This window comes from Cervus canadensis, chromosome 21 (assembly GCF_019320065.1).
Source record: "Cervus canadensis isolate Bull #8, Minnesota chromosome 21, ASM1932006v1, whole genome shotgun sequence".
Taxonomy (NCBI): Eukaryota; Metazoa; Chordata; class Mammalia; order Artiodactyla; family Cervidae; genus Cervus; species Cervus canadensis.
The window spans coordinates 58,397,914-58,420,070 of NC_057406.1; the positions used below are offsets into that span (position 1 = coordinate 58,397,914).

Sequence of the window (22,157 nt, forward strand, 5' to 3'; positions counted from 1 at the left end):
TTAATCTTAAAATAAGCTTGTTGGGAAGAATCAGGGACCTTCTTCCTGGAGATGAGAACCAAGAAGAACTTCCTTTGGGTCAAGTCAGAAAATTCTGACCCGAACATCATTTTGTGTTCCTGGGGATTCCGACTAGAACTCTTTCATTCCCCATCTTAGGAATTATACCAACACTGCAGGTTCCTGCTGGCTAATAAGGCAGAGAGGCTGGAGGGGAACTGGTTGGACCTGGTGGGATCCTGGATCTAGCCCTGCCCAACTGTGGGCCTGTGGGTTTAAGACTTTGAGTCTCAGATTTTTTATGTGTTATGTGTCCAGTGGGAATAGCAATTCAATCTGATGGATTGTGGTGATGGCCTCTGAGTGAACTGCAAGGTCAGAGGTGGGGAACCAACTGCAATCATCTCATCCAAAGGCCCAGGGAGGCCTGGACCAGGGTCAGACCCAGGAGTCAGGGTGGAGCAGAGGGTCCAGGTTGTAGGACTAGTAGGCAGGCTTGGGCAGCAGGGCCAGGACTAGAGTGAGGAGAGTGGGCCTTAAGGACACAGAACTGAAGGGGCTGTGACTCTAACAGAGGTTCCGGGAGTGGGAGAGGGGACATTTCTTCCCTTCCTGATGGGATCCCCTCATGCTGGGCTAGAGGGCCCTGGGTGACCGTGTCCTCCATACCCTGCCTGGGACCTGGATTCTCACTCCATCTGGGACCCTCTTCTAGTCTATGTGGAGATGCCCTGACAGTGGGAAGGCTGTGTGGTTCAGTGAGCCCTCCAGGGTCATAGTAAGTGGCTTTGATGTGTGTCATTTGAGGGATTCTGAGGAGCCTCACGCATCGCCACCCAAGAGGAAACGCTTCCTCCACCAGCTGTGCAAGTGCAAGTCTCTTCAGGCTCAGCCACTCAGATGGGCGTTTCCTCACGTCTCTTGAATCTTTAGAGGTTCCATAAAGTTGCACATGGCCTTGGGGTGCAGGCTCATGAAGCTGTCAGAAATTAACCTAAAACCCCTGAGAGATCAGGGGTGCTGGGTCCTGGGTCAGGAGTCAGTGAAGTGGGCTGGAGGGGCCACGGAGAACAGGGCTCACAGCACATCTCCTGCTTCCCAGTCAATATGGGCAGTGAACAGACCCAGTGTCCTTCTGCTGAGAAGGCCAAGGGTTCAGGCTTGGGTGAGAGCAGATGCCAGGCAATAGGATCGTTAAGGGTCCTTCTAGCTGAGTTTTGATTAAAAAAAAAATAAAATTCTAGGCACACAGTTAGCCAATCTGAAAAATATGAGGACACAGTGCTGGGACTGTCCTTACATTTCCCATCAAGGGCAAAGTTGGGGGATCCCACAACCACCCTCAGATTCTAGAACTCCATAAAAGGATTCACAGACTCACTTAAAGCTTCAGGATCCCACTTATGGTCTATTACAGGGAAGGATGCAGTCTCCCATCAGCCATAGGGCAGAGTCTAGGCGGGTTTCACACACGAAGCTTTCATTGTCCCCAGGATGCGTTACTGTCCTGGATTCAGTGGGGCAGGACACATGGAGCACTGCCCGCCAGGGACGCTCACCCTATTTAACAACAAGTTATCCTGACCTGTCATCTCCAGCCCCTCCCAGAGCTCAGACTAATGCCCTAGAGCCCAGCTCCTCCGGAGGTCAGAACTGATACCACGTGACCCAGAGGCCCATCACATGTCAATTTGTCAGACTGTCCAGAGGCCAAATTCCCAGGCAGATGAGGACATTCTTATCAGCCAGAATATTCTTGGGGCCTAGGGACCACATCCTAGCAGCCAAGAGCAAAGAACAAGTGGACTCCTCACTATACACTAAAGTCCTTGAATGAAGGGATTTCTTCTCTAATCCCACTTCTCTTTGTTTATCTGTGAAGTTCCCATTTTACACACATTCTGGAAGTGATGGTATTGGTCTGCCTTTGAGGTGTCTTTATCAAATATCTCTCTTAAGTTAAAGGTATCCTAAGATGACCTTTGCTTATTTATTCCATGTTTGAATAAGCACATGGAGCACTAACAATATCCAAATGAGGGTTTAAGGTTGGCAAAGTTTTTACGTTAGTAAAATTCTTGTGATTTACAATAAAATCTCTGTGGTTTATTCAGGATAGAGCTTGTTGAGCCTGTTTCATAGACAAGCAAACTCTCTTTCTAAGGCTTTACTGTTCATTGTTACAGGGAAGAGGCAGATGTACTCCGTGAATTTCTGATCAAGCTGCAAACAGACTTGGCCAGGGAGGACCCAGACAGGCTCCAAAAATACCAGCAGGAAAAGGAGAGGTTTCTGAAGGAGTTTCCTCCGGTAAAACAGGAGCTGAAGAGGAGCATAAGAAAACTCCGTGAGCTCGCAGACAAAGTTGACAAGGTGCACAGGGACTGCACCATCTCCAATGTGGTAGCCTCCTCCACCGGCGTTGCGTCTGGTGCCCTGGGCATCCTTGGGCTAATCCTGGCACCCTTTACAGCGGGCCTCAGTCTGGGACTCTCAGCTGCTGGAATAGGGCTGGGAGCAGCAGCTGCTGTGACAGGGGTGTCCAGCATGGTGGTGGAAAAGGTAAACACGTCATCAGCAGAAACGGAGGCCAGTCATATTAACACAGCCGAAATGATTGCCTATGGATGGAATCTCTACCAAGTTAAAGACTTTGGGAGATATATTCATGCCACCAGGGTGGCCAGAGGCAACCCTCAATTTGTAGCCGCTGCTCGGCACTACCTAACCACCGGGAGAGCCTCTGTCCGAAGTGCCCAAGTGAGAGGACATGTTGGAGGCACAGCTCGGGCAGTGAGTAGAGTAGCCCGCATCGCGAGTGGAGTTGCGTCAGGTTTATTCTTGGCGCTGGACGTGTACTCCCTGGTGAAAGACGTACAGGACTTGCAGGAGGGGGCAAAGACAGCATCAGCTGAGAACATGAGGCAGAAAGCCCGGGAGCTGGAGACAAAGCTGGAGGAGCTCACCTGGATCTATGAGAGTCTGCAATAGGGCCCGACTGGCCACCCCTAGAGCAATGCAGGGACCAGGCACATGTGCAGGGTCACGGGGAGAAACCACTTGTTTTGGACTAAAGAAGACACAGAGGGCAGAATAAGGGAGAGACAGGGAGACTAGCAGTGAGAGGCCAGGAATAGGGGAGCTTTGAAAACGGGAGAAAGCCAAAGAGTTAGGATTGCAGAGATCCAGCACAAGTAGCAGGGGCTCCTCTGTCGCCCTCCCCAGGGTTTGATATTCCAGCAAGAAGGGTTTCCCCCTGGTGTCGGTCTCTAGCCCTACTTCGCCAGCATCAACTCACCTTTGAACTCATTGGGTAGTGAGTTGTTTGTTTCCATGTTTTATTAAAGTATAGTTGATTTACAATACTGTATTAGCTTCAGGTGTATAGCAAAGTGATTCAATTATACGTGTATCTATGTACATATTTATTTTTTTTAATTTTTTATAAGTTCTTCAGTTCAGTTCAGTCACTCAGTCATTTCCGACTCTTTGCGACCCTGTGAACTGCAGCATGCCAGGCCTCCCTGTCCATCACCAACTCCCGGAGTTTACTCAAACTCATGTCCATTGAGTCGACGATGACATCCAACCATCTCATCCTCTGTCGTCCCCTTCTCTTTCCGTCTTCAATCTTTCCCAGTATCAGGGTCTTTTCAAATGAGTCAGCACTTCACATCAGGTGGTCAAAGTATTGGAGTTTCAGCTTCAGCATCAGTCCTTTCAATGAATATTCAGGACTGATTTCCTTTAGGATGAACTGGTTGGATCTCCTTGCAGTCCAAGGAACTCTCAAGAGTCTTCTCCAACACCACAGTTCAAAAGCATCAATTCTTCAGCACTCAGCCTTCTATAAAGAAGGCTCCAACTCTCACATCCATACATGACTACTGGGAAAATCATAGCTTTGACTATAGGGGACTTTGTTAGCAAAGTGATGTCTCTGCTTTTTAATACGCTGTCTAGGTTGGTTATAACTTATTTTCCAAGAAGCAAATGTCTTTTAGTTTCATGGCTGTAGTCTCCATCTACAGTGATTTTGGAGCCCAAGAAAATGAAGTGTGTCACTGCTTCCATTTCATCCCCATCAAGGAGGGCTGCGTGATGCCAAATTCTCTCCCCACTCATGGAAGATGGACAGATGTGGACACAGAAGAGTGGGCCCCAGAGTCTCTGTGAAGAGTTTAGGCAGCTTTCCCCCGAGGTGGGGCTGTTGCAGAAATGAGTTGACATTTGAGGCCAGTCATAGAGGGTCCCCATTGGCCCCGCCAGACTCAGCTCCCTGTGGCCCCTAGGGGCTCGGGCCTTGAGCTCACTTCTTTGAACAAGAGATAATTGATGTTTATGACTCATCTCGAGCTCTCAGGGAGCATTTATGGAAGGAAAGTACATTTTTAGACTACTGGGATGTTTAAGGATTACTCTTCTTCTAAGGAAATGGCATTGTCCAGAAAAAAGACTGACCAGCCTGTTGCCCCATTTGGGGGCAAGTCTGAACCTTAGTTTTGCCAGGTGACATTGAGATAGCAAATGTTTCCATCACAGGGCTGAGGTAGTTTGCACAATGGTGTGTGTGAAAGTGTTTTACGGACTGTAAAGGGTTCAGGTGCTATGTTACCCCACAAAGGCTCAGCTTTTTAACAATTCGTTTTAATTTTAAAATTATCAAATTTACCATTTTACCCACTTTTCAGTGTACAGGTCAGTGGTATTAAGGACATTCACATCATTGTACACCCAGGATCACCATCCATCCACAGAATGTTTTACATCAAAAATGAAACTTTGTCCCAACTATAAACTAATACCTCATTCTCCCTCCTCTCCACCCCTGGAAAGCACCAGTGTACCCCTGGTTTTTATGAATTTGACTCCTCTCAGGATCTCATGTGAGTGGAATCATACAATATTTGTCCTTTGTGATAGGATTTTTTTCTTTCTTTTTTCTTCCTGTGGTAAAATATACACAACATAAAATTTACCACTTAACCATTTTTAAATGTACAGGTGAGTGGTATCAAATACATTTATATATTTTGCAGCCATCACCACTATCCATCTCCATATTCTTTCTTCCTGAAACCTGAGACTCCTCTGGACCGTGACTCCCCCTCCTCCTCCCACAGCCCCTGACAACCACCACCCTACTTTTTGTCTTGATCAATTTGCCTACTCTGCAAACCTAATAAAAACAGAAAATACAATAAGTTTCTTGTAACTGTTTTATTTCACTGAACATAATATCTTCAAGGCGCATCCAGGCTGTAGCATGTGTCTGAATTTTCTTCCTTTTAAAATAATTTTTTAAAAAAGAACTTGCTTCCTTTTTTAAGTGAGTAATAGCCTGTGGTATGTATAGGCAGAATTTCTCTTATATTATTTTTCTTCCTTCCTCACTCTGGCTATTGTGACGAGGGCAGCCTGGCAGTGAGTGGCCGAGACCCGTTCCCTTGAGGTCGCCTGTGCTGTCGGCCTGGAGGGCATCCCCTGTGCTCTGCCCCCTGGGGTCCACCTCCATCAGCAACTCTGATGACTCTAAAGCCCTCTGGTCACATGCTCAGTCTGAAGTTCCCTACTCACTCCCACCGATCCTATAAAAAGGGACGAGGACTGGCAGGTGGGTCGCTGTAGCCATCCTGGGGTGCTTCTCTTGTGATGTTGGGGTTAAGTGGAGCCCAATTTTATCATTATTGAATCTTTAGGATCTCCAAATGGGTGGTCTCAGCTCATGCCCTGGGTTGAAGCCTTGCTGAGTCCTCACCTGATTTGAGTCTGCAGCTCCCGTGGCTGCTCTCCCATGAGCTGGTGTTTATTGAGTCCATGATGGGTTGGCGTCTATTAGGCGTTCTCAGCAGAGGAACTTCATGACAGCTGGACAGAGTCCTCTGGATTAGCTGAGTTCTGCATCTCAGGGAGGTTTTGCTTAACTTCCAGACAAACTCATGCTAGTGGAAGAGAGAAGAATCACTAGGAGGGAGTTTACTGGGGAAAAAATGATTTAAAGGGAAAAAAAAAAGCAACTTTAAACAAGGAGTGGCGTTTCCAATAGGCAGTGACAACCTTGGTTTGAATCTTGGCTCCTCCCCTGAGTTGCTGGAAGAAAGCCCCCTCCTTGCCCCTGCCATCAGCTACCCTACTGCAAAGATAGGTCAGATTCCTGGTCGGTAATTGTAAGACCAAACCGTAGAGTGTGGTCTTCATGGAGTAACACCCATCACTCCTCTGTCCCTCCTTCTAAGATGGGGAAGGTGGTCATGATGACCGGGGCTGTTTTCTGGGATGAAACAGCCCTGATGGATGGGCAGGTGGGCCTCCATGGGGTGTCCAGCCCCACTGCTGCGCCTTGTCATTGGGGCAAAGAAGAAAATCTACTAGGACTCTCAGGCTGCAGGACCTTTTCTTCTGTTTCTTTATCTGAAAAATGCAGCCGACACGTCCTAGAGCTGTTGTGAGAGTAAAACAGGAAAGGTGTGGACAGAGCCTGCACAGAGCGGGGCTAATGCTCAGCCCTCCATACACTTTGGCTCTTTGCTCAGGAACCAAGCAGAAAATAAGACTGGTTTTCTGTTGTTGACTTTTGAGTTGCCAGATCACTAGCCTTCCTATAAAGGTCCTCCATTTCGAGAAAAGAAACTGCAACTAGAAATAATCCAGGCTAGAAAATAGCAGCATGCTCTCAGCCCTTCCCACAAACTTTCCATTCATTCAAATGACATTGACCACCAAGGCTGGGCCTCCTCACGCAAGTTGCTGGGACCGGAACACACTAGTTCTATGCCTGTAAGCAGGGCTAAGTCTAGAAGGACTTGATCAAAAGGAGTGGGGGTGGGGAATGGACAGAGAGGCTGAGGGGTGGCTTTAGGCTCCTCTCCCAGGTACCAAGGGAGCAGAGCAGGGACAGGGGACTCTGCAGGGGAGGTCCTGGAGGGCTTCTCAGAGGAGGTGATGCCAGACTTTGGCTTTGCAGGGTGAGTATGATTTCTCCAGGTTCGATGCAGCAGGTGTCCCTGGCAGAAGGACCTGCATGAACAAACCCTAGAAGCCACGGTGATGTGACCCTCATCAGCAGCAGTATGACCAGTACGTGGTGAGGAGCTGGTGTGTTCTGGAACTGTGCCACATGCTGGTGGCCTGAGGGTGAATAAAGCAGGCAGGCTGGTGAGCGGGTGGTGGGGAGGGCTGAGGGGTTGGAAGGACGGCCATGGGGTGGGGCAGTGGTTGGCCAAGGGACTCGCGGTGTGTTGATGGCAGGTCTCCTTCAAGGAACCGAGGCAGGGGGGCTGTGTCAGAAGGACGTGGGATGTCAGGGCTGGGCTTGTTTCACTAAACGGGCAGCAGGAGGGTGGGAATAGTTCTGGGCAGGGCCTGGTGGGGGCAGGGTGATGGTAACTTGAGCCACTCAGAAGTGAGGGTTTCACTTTCCCTTCTGGTTCTCCAAATATATCTGGGACCGGAAGGTATGCGTTTATTGCAGAGACACCCAGAAGGCAGCTGTATTTGCATAGCTGAGAAAAACTGGATCCTGTTCACACTTAGCCAGAGGAAGTCTCCTGGGTAAGCAGCAGGGGGTATGACCCCTGCCCATCTCCTCATCCTCAGGACAATTGTCTGAGAAAACCTTGATTGTCACTAGTTGACATAAGAAGGGAAATAGAAGCTCAGAGAGGTGAGACCATGGCCCGAAGCTGTCTGACAGCTTCCTCCCACGCCCGGGGCCCCTAAACAGGGCAGAGGGAGGTAGATGCCTGTTCAGGGGGTCTCAGCTTGGGATGTGGACCCCTGAGACATGAGCAGTGACCCCAGAAGGAAGGTGTATGTTGTGGGTGCTCAGTCCTTTGGGAAATTTCAAGAAAGCTGACGGGATGGAGGAGGGCAAAGCAGCTACAGTCCTTCCTCCTTGTGGCCTGGCCACCTTAAGTCTGCCCCTGGGTGCTGTGCTGGGGCTGGTGGGGGTTTCTTTTGAGATACAAGGAATCAGGTTTCATCACCCACCCTGTCTCTGAGTGCCTGCTCAGTGCCAGGTCCTGGGGGAGAAAAAAAGGCCTGAGAGAGGAAGGAGAGGAGACCAAGTGGGGAGATGCAGGCCTTGCCACACAATGCCCACATTATGATACAGGTTTTACAATCTTAAGACAAGAAGCCAAACTGTAGATACATCAGTATAACAAGAGGGGCATGAGATTAGATCTATGTGTTTATAAAGGTAGAGACAAACCTAAAAATTTCTGGGTTATTAAAATCACATTCCACTCCCCTCCCTCACATACCCATGCCAGAAGGTCTGGCCTTGGCCTCCACTCTGTCCACGGAGAGCTGTGCGACCCTGGGCAAGTTGCCTCCCTGGGAATTGTTTGTTCACATCTCTTACCCATTTGTGAAAAACTGCATTCAGTCTTTTCATGTGGATTTTAGGCTCTCTCTGTGTTGGGAATGTTCATCTTTGTCTACTATAAATATTGCGAACAGTGTCTTCCGGTCTCGCATTCTTTTCTAACTTTTTTGGTGGCATCCTTTTGAAATATTTAGTTTTTAAGAAGTCAAATAAATCAAACCTTCCTTATGGCTCCTGCAATTATGTCTTGATGAGAATGGTTTCCTCAACTCAAAATTATTTTTAACATTTTTCTAGTACATTTGTAGTTCTTTTTCTTTTCCATTTTCATTTAGATCCTTTGGAATTGATTGATTGCTTAGAATCTTTTTGTTTCTTCCTCTTTCTCTTCGCGCCCCCCCCCCTCCTTTTTCTCCATCTTCTCCTTCTCGTCATTCAAGCAGGACATGTTTAAGTGGTACTTTTCTCAGTCAAAGAGTAGCACACCCATTTCTGTGCTTTCAAAATTGCCTCCATTGCAGTCAGGAAATGACTCCACGCTTTTCCCCTCAAAGTCCCAGGCAGTAGTTAGGGAGCAGAGAGCGAGAGACTGGAGGAAGCTGGGCCCCACACCCAGACCAGACCTGGACTGAACATCCCGTGGGAGGGGAGATTTAGGAATGTCCTGCTCAAGTCTTCAAGTCTCAGGATAGTATATCAGATTTTGGGTAAGCCTCATGTTTTTCCACAGGTCTCTCATCCTCTTTCTCCTCTTACAAAAATATCATGGCTGGAGTAAGGAAACATGAAGAAATGCAGGTGTTTTCCTGCTACCTGAGAGTACAGTGTTCATACAAAAGCTTTCTTAAGTCAAGATGGTGGAGAACATAGACCATGTAGGTCTCACATCCTCTTTTACCAGCAGAGGGTGATCTTCTGGGAAGCGATGACATGCCCATAAATGGAAATGCTCAGAAATCTGATGACACTCTCTATCAGAAAGAGCTTTTATGAAGACAGACAAGGGAAACAAATGAAATTACTCAACTGTGGGTAAAAGAGGTATAGTAACATGTCTTTGAGAATCTGGTTGTTTCATGCCCCAGTAACAGGTCCCACACCTCATGTGTTAGCCAGGCTGTGCCCAGGAGGGTGGAGGGAGCCCCAGAAGCCCTGGAGCAGGAAGAGCAGCAGAGAAGAGACAGAGCCCCCACCCAGTGCTGGGAGCTAAAGAAATTCCACACAAATAGACCCACAGGCAGGAAAGTACAAGATTCCAAGGGAGACTGGAAGGGTTTAGAGGAAGACAGCAGGGGGAGGAAGCTTTTGAGATGGGCCTCCAAGGACAAGAAACATTTCACCTGGTGAGGCACGTGGGGAAAGGCCTTAGAGGGGCAACCTGAGCGAGGGCCTGGAGGCTTGGGGGGAATCAGAGTCCAGGCAGCTGGGAGTCCTCCAGGCCCCTCCACCAAGCCCTATAGAGTCAGGAGGGTGAGTCAGACAGAGTTGGAGCATGAGGAGGGCCCGGTGATGAGCTAAGGACTTTGAATTTGACACTGCCTTTACCCCTCCTGTCCCTGCGCATAGAGTATGAGCTGTCCCACGTGAAGGAAGAGGTTTGGTAGAATCTCTGTCTGCCCACATGAAGGGAAGGGCTCTGTGTCTGGCCATGCAGTTGGGCAGGGACAGGCTGCTCTAGGTTCCTCCCCTCTCCCACTGGCAGCCTTTCCAGGAAGTGACCAATCAGAGGCTAACAGAGGAGGACACCCAGATAGGAATCCGGCAGAAGGGAGAACCATCCAGCATCCACACCCAGCTGAGCCCCCAGACAAGGGTCAGGACCAGGACAAGAATGGCAGGGAAGGACAGAAGAATAAGTCAAGGGTCGTGACGCATTTACAAGTGTTTGACATCATCCAGGATCCAGCCCTTTCTGCCTGAGCCCACCTCTTCTCTCTGACTTGACTCTTCATCCCCATGTTTCTTAATTGCAGTTGGCTGCCCTGGCTCCTGGGCTCCCGCAGCTTCCAGGCAGAGAAGGAGGCAGGAGACCAGTGAGCTCTGCTCTCTCACCTGCTTGGAGGTGGGCCTGTGTGAATTCTCTCCCACCCACGCGGCCAGTGCCTCAGCCTCTGCCACGGGGCACACTCCCTAGTGAGCAACCTGATGGCTACTCTTCCTGAGGGACAACCCTGGGGATCGGAGAGAGAAGCTATTAGAAAGAAAGATGCTAGGATGGGGCTCAGGTGAGGGGATTTGAGGGAGACTCTAAGGAAATGGGGCCTCTCTAGATTGGGTGCTGCAGAGAATTGGGGTCAGTTCTACCAGTGTGAGTCTCAGTAACTCCCTGTATGGAGACCAGAGTGAGGATAAAGGTGTAATTAGAAAAGAAGGAGCAGTCATGCTTTTCAGCCAAGGGAGGGGGCGAGCTGTGGGTGAGGGCGCAGTGATGGGTGTTTGCTGTCTCCTCACTCCTGCTCTCAGGGTGACCCTGTGTGAGGCTGGAGTTCTGTGAGAGCCTTTACATCCAACAGGAGAAGAGCATCGCCCTGTTGTGACACCAGGCCAGCCTCGGGACGTCAGAGGTTCTTTCTTTCTCAATCCTTTATAAACATTCGTGTAAATAAACAGAAAGGGATATACCTACAGACTTCAAGACTCCTCTTCTTTTTAAACTTAATTAACAATGAAATATTTCCCATCATACTTACTCTTCTTGGCAACTTAGAAAGAAAAGAAAGATTCAAACTCTTTGTGACCCCATGGACTGTAGCCCACTGGGCTCCTCTGTCCATTGGATTTCCCAGGCAATAATACTGGAGTGGGTTACCATTTCCTTCTCCAGGGCATCTTCCCAACCCCAGGACTGAACCCATGTCTCTTGAGTCTTGCATCACCTGCATTACCACTAGCACACTTTTTAACCTTTATGTCTCCCTTTTTGATCACACTTTATTTAAAGCCCTCTCAATGGAATATTATTTTGAACTCACAGCCTTTCACAGACTCAGCTTGGCCCAGTGAAACATCTTTATAGTAATCACTGTCTTTTACTATTATTATTTATGTGGGTGCCCCTTCTGACCTTCTCTGATCATCTTCAAGAGCGTCCTTGCCCTTGCAGGAACAGAGATGCCAGCCTGTGGGATCCACCTCCCCTACAAGGGGTCTTCCTTCCTTTGAGTGGACAGAAGCCCGTGTGTGCACGTGTGGGTGGGCAAGATGCTGCTGGACAGTGTGTCTGTTTAGGGTTACTGTTCATTCTGATTATTCTGGTTAAACCCCAGTTACCATCCCTACTTAGTGGCTCAGAAGGTAAAGGGCTTCCTTAGTGGCTCAGAAGGTAAAGAATCTGCTCGCAATGCAGGAGACCTGGATTCCATCCCTGGGTTGGGAAGATCTCCTGGAGGAGGTAATGCCCACTCCAGTATTCTCGCCTGGAGAATTTCCTCCAGAAGAGTTTGGAGGGCTACAGTCCCTGGGGTCGCAGAGTCAGACACCGTGAGTGACTAACACTTCCACTTTCACTTTTGCTTTCTAAAAGAACTTGGTTTCATCAAAAGGAACGTGTCTCCCATACTGACAGCTGTCACAGCAGGAGTCACACTTATTTCTTGTTGGCATTAAATTCAACTGCTTCCATCATCTTGAGGGTGCTGGCACTAGAAACCACCCCATTTTGTGGGTTACTGACAGCTATAAAGTGACTGCTGCTGTCTTAGAGTTAATAAAATCCAGTCCTAAGTGCATATGGTTAAACAGATCAATTTGTACAGAGGGTTCTGCTCTTTCCTTCCAAAGGAAAAGCTTAGATAGTTAATCAATGTCTTTAAATGATATTACTACATTGGGAGGCAGAATGGTGTGAGAATGTGTCCTCAGGAGACAGGAACCTGGACTTGGATTCTGGCTCTAGCACTAGCTGTGTGCTTTGAGTAAATTGCTTAACCTCTCTGAGCTTCAGTTGCTTTTCTTATAGGATCATTGTGAGAACTCAAAGGAAGTGAATTCATACCAAGCAATTGGGAAGGTGCCTTGTGCAAAGTGGGGAGTCATCAGCCACAATAGCTAATCAGTATTCAGGGTTGCATTTTTCTTTTTCTTGACTTAAAAATTTGGTATTATTTACTTACTTCTGATTGGGAAAAATAAGGATTCCATTTATTTTTTACTTTTTCTTATACCTTTCCCCATCTTCTGTTTATATCATTATTTCACTAATTTGATAGCCCCTATTATGAAGCTTTGTACTTGTAAGCATCTTATTTACATCTTCATTTGTTATGCTTTCAACTGGACCCACTATTTCTTGATTCTTAGCTTTGTAAACTGAGATATTAATTCTCCTCCTCCCTTTAGTGCTTCAGATCCCAAATTCTAGAAGTGTATTTTAATTTTTATATTGATTAACAAGTACATTGATCATGGAGGAAGACTTTCTTATCTCTCCTGGCTATTCTTTGGAACTCTGCATTCAAATAGGTATATCTTTTCTTTTCTCCTTTGCCTTTCGCTTCTCTTCTTTTCACAGCTATTTGTAAGGCCTCCTCAGACAACCATTTTGCCTTTTTGCATTTCTTTTCCTTGGGGATGGTCTTGATCCCTGCCTCCTGTACAATGTCATGAACCCCCATCCACAGTTCTTCGGGCACTATCAGATCTAATCCCTTGAATCTATTTGTCACTTCCACTGTATAGTCATAAGGGAGTTGATTTAGGTCATACCTGAATGGTCTAGTGGTTTTCCCTACTTTCTTCAATTTAAGTCTGCATTTGGCAATAAGGAGTTCATGATCTGAGCCACAGTCCACTCCTGCGCTTGTTTTTGCTGAGTGTATAGAACTTCTCCTCTGGCTGCAAAGAATATAATCAATCTGATTTCGGTGTTGACCGTCTGGTGATGTCCATGTGTAGTCTTGTCTTGTGTTATTGGAAGAGGGTGTTTGCTAAAACCAGTGTGTTCTCTTGGCAAAACTCTGTTAGCCTTTGGCCTGCTTCATTCTGTACTCCAAGGCCAAATTTGCCTGTTACTCCAGGTGTTTCTTGACTCCTACTTTTGCATTCCAGTCCCCTATAATGAAAAGGACATCTTTTTTGGGTGTTAGTTTTAGAAGGTCTTGTAGGTCTTCATAGAACCGTTCACCTTCAACTTCTTCAGCATTACTGGTTGGGGCATAGACTTGGATTACTGTGATAGTGAATGGTTTGCCTTGGAAAAGAGGAGAGATCTTTCTACCGTTTTTGAGATTGCATCCAAGTACTGCATTTCAGACTCTTGTTGACTATGATGGCTACTCCATTTCTTCTAAAGGATTCTTGCCCACAGTAGTAGATATAATGGTCATCTGAGTTAAATTCATCCATTCCAGTCCATTTTAGTTCACTGATTCATAAAATGTTGGTATTCACTCTTGCCATCTCCTGTTTGACCACTTCCAATTTGCCTTGATTCATAAACCTAACATTCCAGGTTCCTATGCAATATTGCTCTTAACAGCATCAGACTTTATTTCCACCACCAGTCACATCCACAACTGGGTGTTGTTGTTGCTTTGACTCCATCTCTTCATTCTTTCTGGATTTATTTCTCCACTGATCTCCAGTAGCATATTGGGCACTTACCGACTGGGGAAGTTCATCTTTCAGTATCCTATCATTTTGCCTTCTCATACAGGAGTGGAAAAGATCAGTTTTCATTCCAATCTCAAAGAAAGGCAATGCCAAAGAATGTTCAAACTACCACACAATTGCAGTCATTTCTCATGCTAGCAAAGCAACAGTCAAATTCTCCAAGCCAGGCTTCAACAGTACATGAACCATGAACTTCCAGATGTTCAAGTTGGATTCAGAAAAGGGAGAGGAACCAGAGATCAAATTGCCACATCCCCTGGATCATCGAAAAAGCAAGAGAGTTCCAGAAAAACATCTGCTTTGTTGACTATGCCAAAGCTTTTGACTGTGTGGATCACAACAAAATGTGGCAAATTATTCAAGAGATGGGAATACCAGACCACCTGACCTGCCTCTTGAGAAACCTGTATGCAGGTCAGGAAGCAACAGTTAGAACTAGACATGGAAAAACAGACTGGTTCCAAATCCGGAAAGCAGTACTTTTCTAATATACAAATACACAAAGGCTGTATACTGTCACCCTTCTTATTTAACTTATTTGCAGAGTACATCAAGAGAAATGCTGGGCTGGAGGAAGCACAAGCTGGAATCAAGAATACCAGGAGAAATATCAATAACCTCATATATGCAGATGACACCACCCTTATGGCAGAAAGTGAAGAGGAACTAAAGAGCCTCTTGATGAAAGTGAAAGAGGAGAGTGAAAAAGTTGGCTTAAAGCTGAACATTCAGAAAACTAAGATCATGGCATCTGGTCCCATCACTTCATGACAAATAGATGGGGAAACAGTGGAAACAGTGTCAGACTTTATTTTTCTGGGCTCCAAAGTCACTGCAGATGATGATTGCAGCCATGAAATTAAAAGACGTTTACTCCTTGGAAATAAAGTTATGACCAAACTGGGCAGCATATTAAAAAGCAGAGACATTACTTTGCCAACAAATGTCCATATAGTCAAGGCTATGGTTTTTCCAGTAGTTGTATATGGATATGTGATTTAGACTATAAAGAAAGCTGAGCTCAGAAGAATTGATGCTTTTGAACTGTGGTGTTGGAGAAGACTCTTGAGAGTCCCTTGGACTGCAGGGAGATCCAGCCAGTCCATCCTAAAGGAGATCAGTCCTGGGTGTTCATTGGAAGGACTGATGCTGAAGCTGAAACTCCAATACTTTGGCCACCTGATGAGAAGAGCTGACTCATTTGAAAAGACCTTGATGCTGGGAAAGATTGAGGGCAGGAGGAGAAGGGGACGACAGAGGATGAGATGGTAGGATGGCATCACCAACTCAGTGGAGATGAGTTTGGGTAAACTCCAAAACCAAGACTTGAACATAAATAAATTTACCTTAAATTTAAAAAAATCAAACAAAGGAGTTTAGACTTTTGTGCTATTTTAATATATTTTTAGAGCTAAGTTGTACCTTGTAGCTGCACATGATTTTCAGCAAAGCTTTAGTTTTTCCTGATGTTTCTAATTGGCCTCGTTTTCACCCCTTGCACTGCTTATCTCCAACATTTCCTCCATTTCTTTCCAACTGTGCCTCATATGATACCAAGTCCTCTGTCCCCACAGACTCTGGACTTCTTATCCCATTCTGGACTGGTTTCTCTCTAGGTCTGCTGCATGCCCAGCTGGGATCCTTGGATTCCCTTCCCTCTGGGTTGATGTTCCTGATTTCTGGATCCCATGTCTATCTCTCTCATAGGTATCCTTTATCTTCCTCCATAATTATACAAACACACCACCTGTTTTTTTTTTTCCTGCAACTCATCCTCAAGTAGCTTTCTGAAAAGTCTGGTGAAGAGGGAAGGCTGCTGTGAATATGGGATGGGCCATGGTGTTGGTAAACTTGTCCCTTGCTCTCCCCTTGGCCTCCCTCTCATCTTGATCCCTCTCTGGGACTCTGCCCAACAGACCGTTCTTCTCTCCTGTCAGCTGTGTCTCTAGGTATGAATATTTTTTAGGTGCTAATGCCTTGTGGTCTAGCCTAGATAGCTATATCCTAGATCCTATAACCTATATCCTAGATAGCTATCTAGCTATATCCTATTCATAGGTATAGTTTAAGGAGACAGTCTCAAATATAGTTTTATACAAGGAGAATGCTCTTTACACTATTATTTTCATAAGGAATTATAAACCACCTAAAGTCCAGTAGTCAGGGGAGGACAGCAGAGCGGATGGGGCACCATCGGGGTCCTCAGCTGCCCAGGGCAGGGATATAAGAATTGAGGTGGGGACGATGGGACTCCAGGCCTTTGTGGGATACAGGCTCTTGCAGAAGCAAGGAGGGCGTGGGCTGTGGGAGCTGTGTCACCAGGAACTTTATCAAGGCAAAGAATCGCGCACGGGGAGCAAGACATTATTTGGGGATGAAAGCACTCATTTAATTGATACACATATACCCACAAATAAATATTTTTGTATATTAAAGGGAGTAGAGCATGGTCATCACAAACCTAGGATTTGGATCAGAAAGACTGGGTTCAAGGCCAGGTTCTGGAATCAGCTTGAAAACTTAGGCTGATGTAAGTTCAAGTGAGCTTCAGGAGCCTGCACATCATAGACAGTGGATCAATATTAGTTATTATCAATTAGTTAACACAAATGTTCCCAGCTTCACCTAATTTCCAGATTATTCCTTCCTGTCTGTTCTTGTCTCTCGTTTTATTGCTCCTATAACTTTGCAGATGGGTGTCTTCTGTCTGATGACCTTCTCCTTGTGCCCCAACAGGAGAGCAGGACTCTGACTTGGCAGGAGATGAGTAACTTTCCTTAACTAGTGACCTGCAGAGCCCAGGGTACAGAGAACCACAGTGGGTTAAATTCCCGGTGGCACTGGTGGCCGTCCCAGGGGAACTCACCAGAGACCTCACCACTCCCTGTTCCCTGCAGGCACTGCTCACTCGTGATCGAGCCCACAAGCTCTTTTCTCTTCCCCAAGGGTGAAGCCACACCTCCTTCCAGCCTGACGGAAACAAGGATCTGAAGGGAGATCTCTGAGACCCCGCTGCTGCCACTATGAGCTCAGAAAACCTTGGAAAATGCTCAGGTAGTCAGCAGCCTTTTTTCTGTCCAGTTCTGCATGTGACCCAGAACTGAGGGTGGTTCTTCCAGGCAGAGTTAACCCACAGAGGAATCAAGAACCAGGAAGAGGATGGATAAGCGTCCTGGAGCCCCCCAGAGGGGCCACATGGAGTTCCCCCAATGGGGGAGTGTCCACAGAGCCTCTTTCCCAGCCCTCTCCTTAGGGAGCCACTTGCTAGGTGCTCACTTCCTCCCCCACTGCCTTCTAGCAAGTGACTCAGAAGTGAGGCCAGGACAACCCATGGGGAGGGGGACAGCAGAGAGAGTCCCCAAGGCCAGGCAGGGCAGTGAGGGGAGGTCATCCGGGGTCCCTGGAACTCCTCCTGCCCTCTCCCTTGGCCTGGGTCTACTCCTGTTCCCAGGCCCTGGGTATCACCACAGACACCTTTGGTCCAACACTTGCCCTGCCACCTGCCCAGCCACTCTGCGAGGATCAGCGGACCCTGAACTGAACCCCAGTCTGATCTTTGCCAGTTCCCACCTGGAGGGGAGGGATGATGGGGTTTTACACAGGATCACATCTGGCTCCACCCCTTCACTGCCCATCCTGAGTGTCTCTGATCAGTAAGATGAAGCCTCTCACATGGTAGTCTTATTCAACGGCAGGCGGCCCAAAACCCTTTTTTAAAATCAGGTAGCATCGGTTTATAAATTTCTATAAGTTTCATGTGTACAACATTATATTTCTACTTCTGTACATGCTACAGCGTGCTCACCACCAAAAATCACTTGCAAAAATTCCTCTAGGTGTACTGCATGGTAGAATGAAGAAATCACAGGAGTTTAAAATAAGGAGGATTCAAGTCATGTCCAAGAAGTATCTGACACTTGACCTTGGATTCCACCTCTGAGCTTTCTGCTCACTGGCCTTGGGCTGTCCCTTATCCTGGCTGAGTCTCACTTTCCTCATCTGTGAAATAAGAATAATGCATCTGTGTGTGGATGTACCAGGAAACACATCTTACATCGTGACCCAGCCCCACCCTCCATATATTATATATACATTTTCCAGTTGCCTGTGTCTTACCTACAATTCCATGACCTCTGGGCTTCCCTGGTGGCTCAGACGGTAAAAGAATCTGCCTGCAATGCAGGAGACCCAGGTTTGATTCCTGGGTCAGGAAGATCCCCTGAAGAAAGAAATTGCAACCCACTCCAGTATTCTTGCCAGGGGAATTTCATGCATAGAGGAGACTTGCGGGCTACTGTCCATGGGGTCACAAAGAGTTGGACAGGACTGAGTAACTAACACTGAGCAATTCCATAACCTCTAGATCCCTGAAATCATACGGGGATTTTGGTAACTCATTTGAGCAGTGATCTTGCTCTGTACTGATCTGAGGCTATTTATTGTCATTACATTCTTTATCACATTTAATGTGACTATTCTTTTGTTTCACTACCAAAACATGAAAGCAGTCATTTATAGGGTGCTGCCAGTCTCTGCCACAAGTAGTAACTAACAAAACACATCCCTTGTATTCCATCTCTTTGTGTGTGTGTGTGTGTGTGCTCACTTGTTCAGTTGTGTCCGAATCTTTATGGCCTCATGGGTTGTTGTCTGCCAGGCTCCTCTGTTCTTGGGATTTTCCAGGCAAGAATGCTGGAGTGGGTTGCCATCTCCTACTCCAGGGGATATTTCCGACCCAAGGATCAAACGCATGACTCTTGCATCTCCTGCATTGGCAGGCGAATTTTTACCACTGCATCTCCTGGGAAGCCCTCCTTCTCTTTCTGAAGGTTTAAAATTGTAGATTCCTGAAGACACCTAAATCCCAGGATTAAATAATTATTTCTGGAGCTTTGGAAGTCCAAGATCAAGGTATTGGTGGTTTCTGATGAGACCTCTACCTTTTTTGTAAATTCTAACTGCCTTCTCTCTCTGTCCTCACATGGCCTTTCCTCTGGGGGAGAGGGAAGGAATAGAGAGAGAATCTGGTGTCTTCTTTTCTAATAAAGACATTCAACTTACTGGATTAGGGCCCCACACTTATGACCTCATTTTACCGTAATTACCTCCTTAAAGGCCCAGTCTTCTAATATAGTCACCAGGGGGTTAAATCTTCAACATATGAATTGGAGGGTGGGAGGGAAGCAATTTCATCCATAACCCAAGGTTAATCTGCCAAGAGTGCCCAGGTGATTGCTGCTCAAGAAAATGAATTTTAACTAATTTATACTAAATACCATTTTTAATGCACTATAGAATTTATTGCTGATACCATGTTATGATAACAAAAGCAGATCATCCTTAAGGCATCAGATTTGTTTATTAATTTAAACAAAAATATATGATCCCTGTCCCACAAAGAGGTAATTTTAAATTTACTTGGACGTTTAACCAATCAATACACATATGTTTGGAAACTATGCACCTGATGTGCTAAGTCCTCTCAGTCACGTCTCACTCTCTGTGACCCCGTGGACTACAACCCACCAGGCTCCTCTGTCCATGGGATTCTCCAGGCAAGAATACTGGAGTGGGTTGCCATTCCCTTCTCCATGGGATCTTCCCAACCCAGGGATCAAACCCCCATCTCCTACACCTTCTGCATTGTCAGGCAGGTTCTTTACCACTAGCACCACCTGGGAAGCCCAACTGTGCTCCTAGTATCATATCATACCAGAGATAAGGCTGCTGTCCTCAGAGAGTACATGGATCACTGGTAGTCAATCCTGAACCTAGTGAATAGCATAAAATATTGGGGAATATTGGAAAGCTAACAGATTTCTCTGGACTTTTTTTATCTTGCCCCTCTGAGAGACTTGTAGATCTAGATGAGATTAGTTTGGAAAAGAGGTCTTGTTTAGTTCAGAGAATCGTCAAAGAGTCCAGTATAGTTGTGGACTAATCAGACACTAAAGAAACTTTATAAGGAGAAGTAGACTTGGAAATCAAGCAGTCCTCTTTTGAATTAGCATGTTTTAGTCAAAGGTATGGAATTAACGATAAGCATCGATTAGGAATCTGTAATGTCCTCCAATGCCAAGTGACCACTAGCATCCTGTTTCCCATTATGATGATTCCATGATGAAAGGTAGAAGGCATAAAGAATATTGCCAGCTATAAAATAAACTACACTCCAATGCCTATGATAGCTAAAAAGAATTTTTTTTTAAATAGAAGAAACTCACTGAATCAAATGAATGCTAAGCAGAGCAAACACAGTGTACTCAAAACTGAGGTAAGAAACCTCTAATTACACAGGAAATAAATGGAAGGATTAATCATTTGAAGAGAAGATTCATTTTTCCATAGCCCCACAGCTATGAATGATATCTTCATGAGCCTGGGCTGCCTTCTCCAGTGAATACCGGGGACCTGTTAATGGTTTCAACCAACCAATTTCCATTCTGGTTTGGAGGGCTGCTGCAAACTGCTGAAATGCTTCTTGAAGGATGACTGGAGAGCTACTGCTTTTTTTTTTTTTTTTTTGAGAGCTACTGCTTTTATGCTAGATTCCTTTGTCATGGATCCTGTGGGTTTATTTCAATAGGACCTCTGCAGCCAACAACTATTCCTCGTCCTCCATGTGACAAAAATTCAAATCATCACTAACACTGACATTAGCAAATATTTCAATAATCACATCAACTTTTTTTCACCAACAGATTTCTTAATTTTATCAATATAATTAGCTTCTTTGTGATTAAACACTTCATGGGCTCCATTTTGGAAAGCAATCTTTTGTCCTTTCTTAGTAGTAGCTGTGTCCAAAATCTTTAAGCCATAAGCTCTAACCATTTGGCCTGCTGCTCTTCCAGCTCCTCCACTAGCCCCAGAACACTTCCTCCAGCTTTCATGGGCACTGTGCAGCAGACTCGATAAGCAGTAAAACGTGAGATGCTGATGGCAGCTCCTTGTTTAAAATCCAGTTTTTTTGGGACACGCGTGAACAGTGTGATGGGCTGCCAAAGCAAACTCGGTGTAGCCCCCAGAGATCATCCTGGTAGTGAATGTCACCTTTCTTGTAAGCAGATACATTCTCTCCAACAGCTTCTACTATCCCAGCCACATCTCCGGTAGGAGTATAAGGTAGAAATGGTATTATACTGTGAGTGCCAGAGCAGATATATGTGTCCACTGGGTTTACACCACATGCTTGGACTTTGTTAGAACCTGGTGGTCTTTCAGAATTGGTACAGCAACATCCAACTGGAGTTTCAGCACTTCGGATCCACCAAATTCAAAAACTCAAATAGCTCTCACCAACTTCTATCCTGTCACCATAGTGATCTAGATACCTGTTCTAGGCTGGAAAACCAAAATCTGCAAGCCCAGATTCCACAGGGTTTAAAAAAAAAAAAAAAGCTACTCAATACCATTTATTATCCACCACACATTTTTCTGGGCTTTCCCGGTGACTCAGACACTAAAGAATCTGCCTGCAACACAGGAGACCTGGATTTGATCCCTGAATCGGGAAGATCCCCTGGAGGAGAGAACGGCTACCCACTCCAGTATTTTTGCCTGAAGAATTCCATGGACAGAGGAGACTGGCGGGCTATAGTCCATGGGGTCGCAAAGAGTCAAAGAGCATTGAGCGACAAACGCTTTCCCTTTTTCACTTCACAAGTTCTAAACTTATTCCCTTTCCTCTCATCTAGATATTGAGATCTTTTTTGAGGATGTCGTTGAGTGTCTCTGGGACATACTCAGCAGAGAGGAACTGCTTCTCCTGCTGACTGAATTCCTGAGGAAAATTGAGGCGAAGGCTGGTTTGTCCAGGTAACCTGCACAGGTGTATCAGGAAGGTCACCCACACCCCCAGCACCAGGCTAGTCTCCTCCTGGCAGGCACACCTCCTCCAAGCAGGACCCTATGGTGGGGGCTGAGGATGTTCCTTCTCAACATCTCGTGAGGAATGTTTCCTCCATGTCATCTGCTGGCGGTGAACAACCCTGAATTGACAAAAGATGAAACCTGCAAGAAAGGAGCAGGTTATGTGACCTTGGACATGTTACTGAACTACGCTCTCCTTTAGTTTCTTCATCTGTCCAGTTAAACTGTGAGGACACTGAGATTATGCTTGCAAAGAGCTTCCCATAATGACTGACACAGAGTAGGTGTTCAGTCAATATTAACATTTTAAAAACTTGCTGGGAAGAGACAGGGGCCAAGAGTCTTC

General features: G+C 46.2%; 2 protein-coding genes and 1 pseudogene across 10 annotated transcripts in view; 2 read left to right on the forward strand and 1 right to left on the reverse strand.

Moving 5' to 3' along the window:
- The window catches only part of LOC122424048 (apolipoprotein L3-like), an 87,913-nt gene extending 84,490 nt beyond the window's left edge, over positions 1-3,423 (forward strand). For both annotated transcript variants that reach the window (XM_043441695.1, XM_043441694.1), the window contains one exon: positions 2,187-3,423. In XM_043441695.1, coding sequence (XP_043297630.1) covers positions 2,187-2,991 — 805 coding nt within the window. In that variant the 3' untranslated portion in view covers positions 2,992-3,423. The remainder of the gene's footprint in view (positions 1-2,186) is intronic.
- LOC122424040 (apolipoprotein L2-like) overlaps positions 1-22,157 on the forward strand; it is an 87,124-nt gene that overhangs the window by 46,520 nt on the left and 18,447 nt on the right. The window contains exons 1-4 of one of the 8 annotated variants that reach the window (XM_043441656.1): positions 7,012-7,077; positions 7,455-7,551; positions 16,886-16,993; positions 21,637-21,757. In XM_043441656.1, the coding sequence (XP_043297591.1) occupies positions 16,963-16,993; positions 21,637-21,757 (152 nt within the window). In that variant the 5' untranslated portion in view covers positions 7,012-7,077; positions 7,455-7,551; positions 16,886-16,962. Of the gene's footprint in view, positions 1-6,946; positions 6,966-7,011; positions 7,078-7,454; positions 7,664-15,188; positions 15,208-16,885; positions 16,994-21,636; positions 21,758-22,157 lie in introns of those variants that run through there. The other 7 variants (XM_043441652.1, XM_043441658.1, XM_043441657.1 and 4 more) reach the window with 7 other exon arrangements.
- LOC122424052 lies at positions 20,507-21,259 on the reverse strand (annotated as a pseudogene).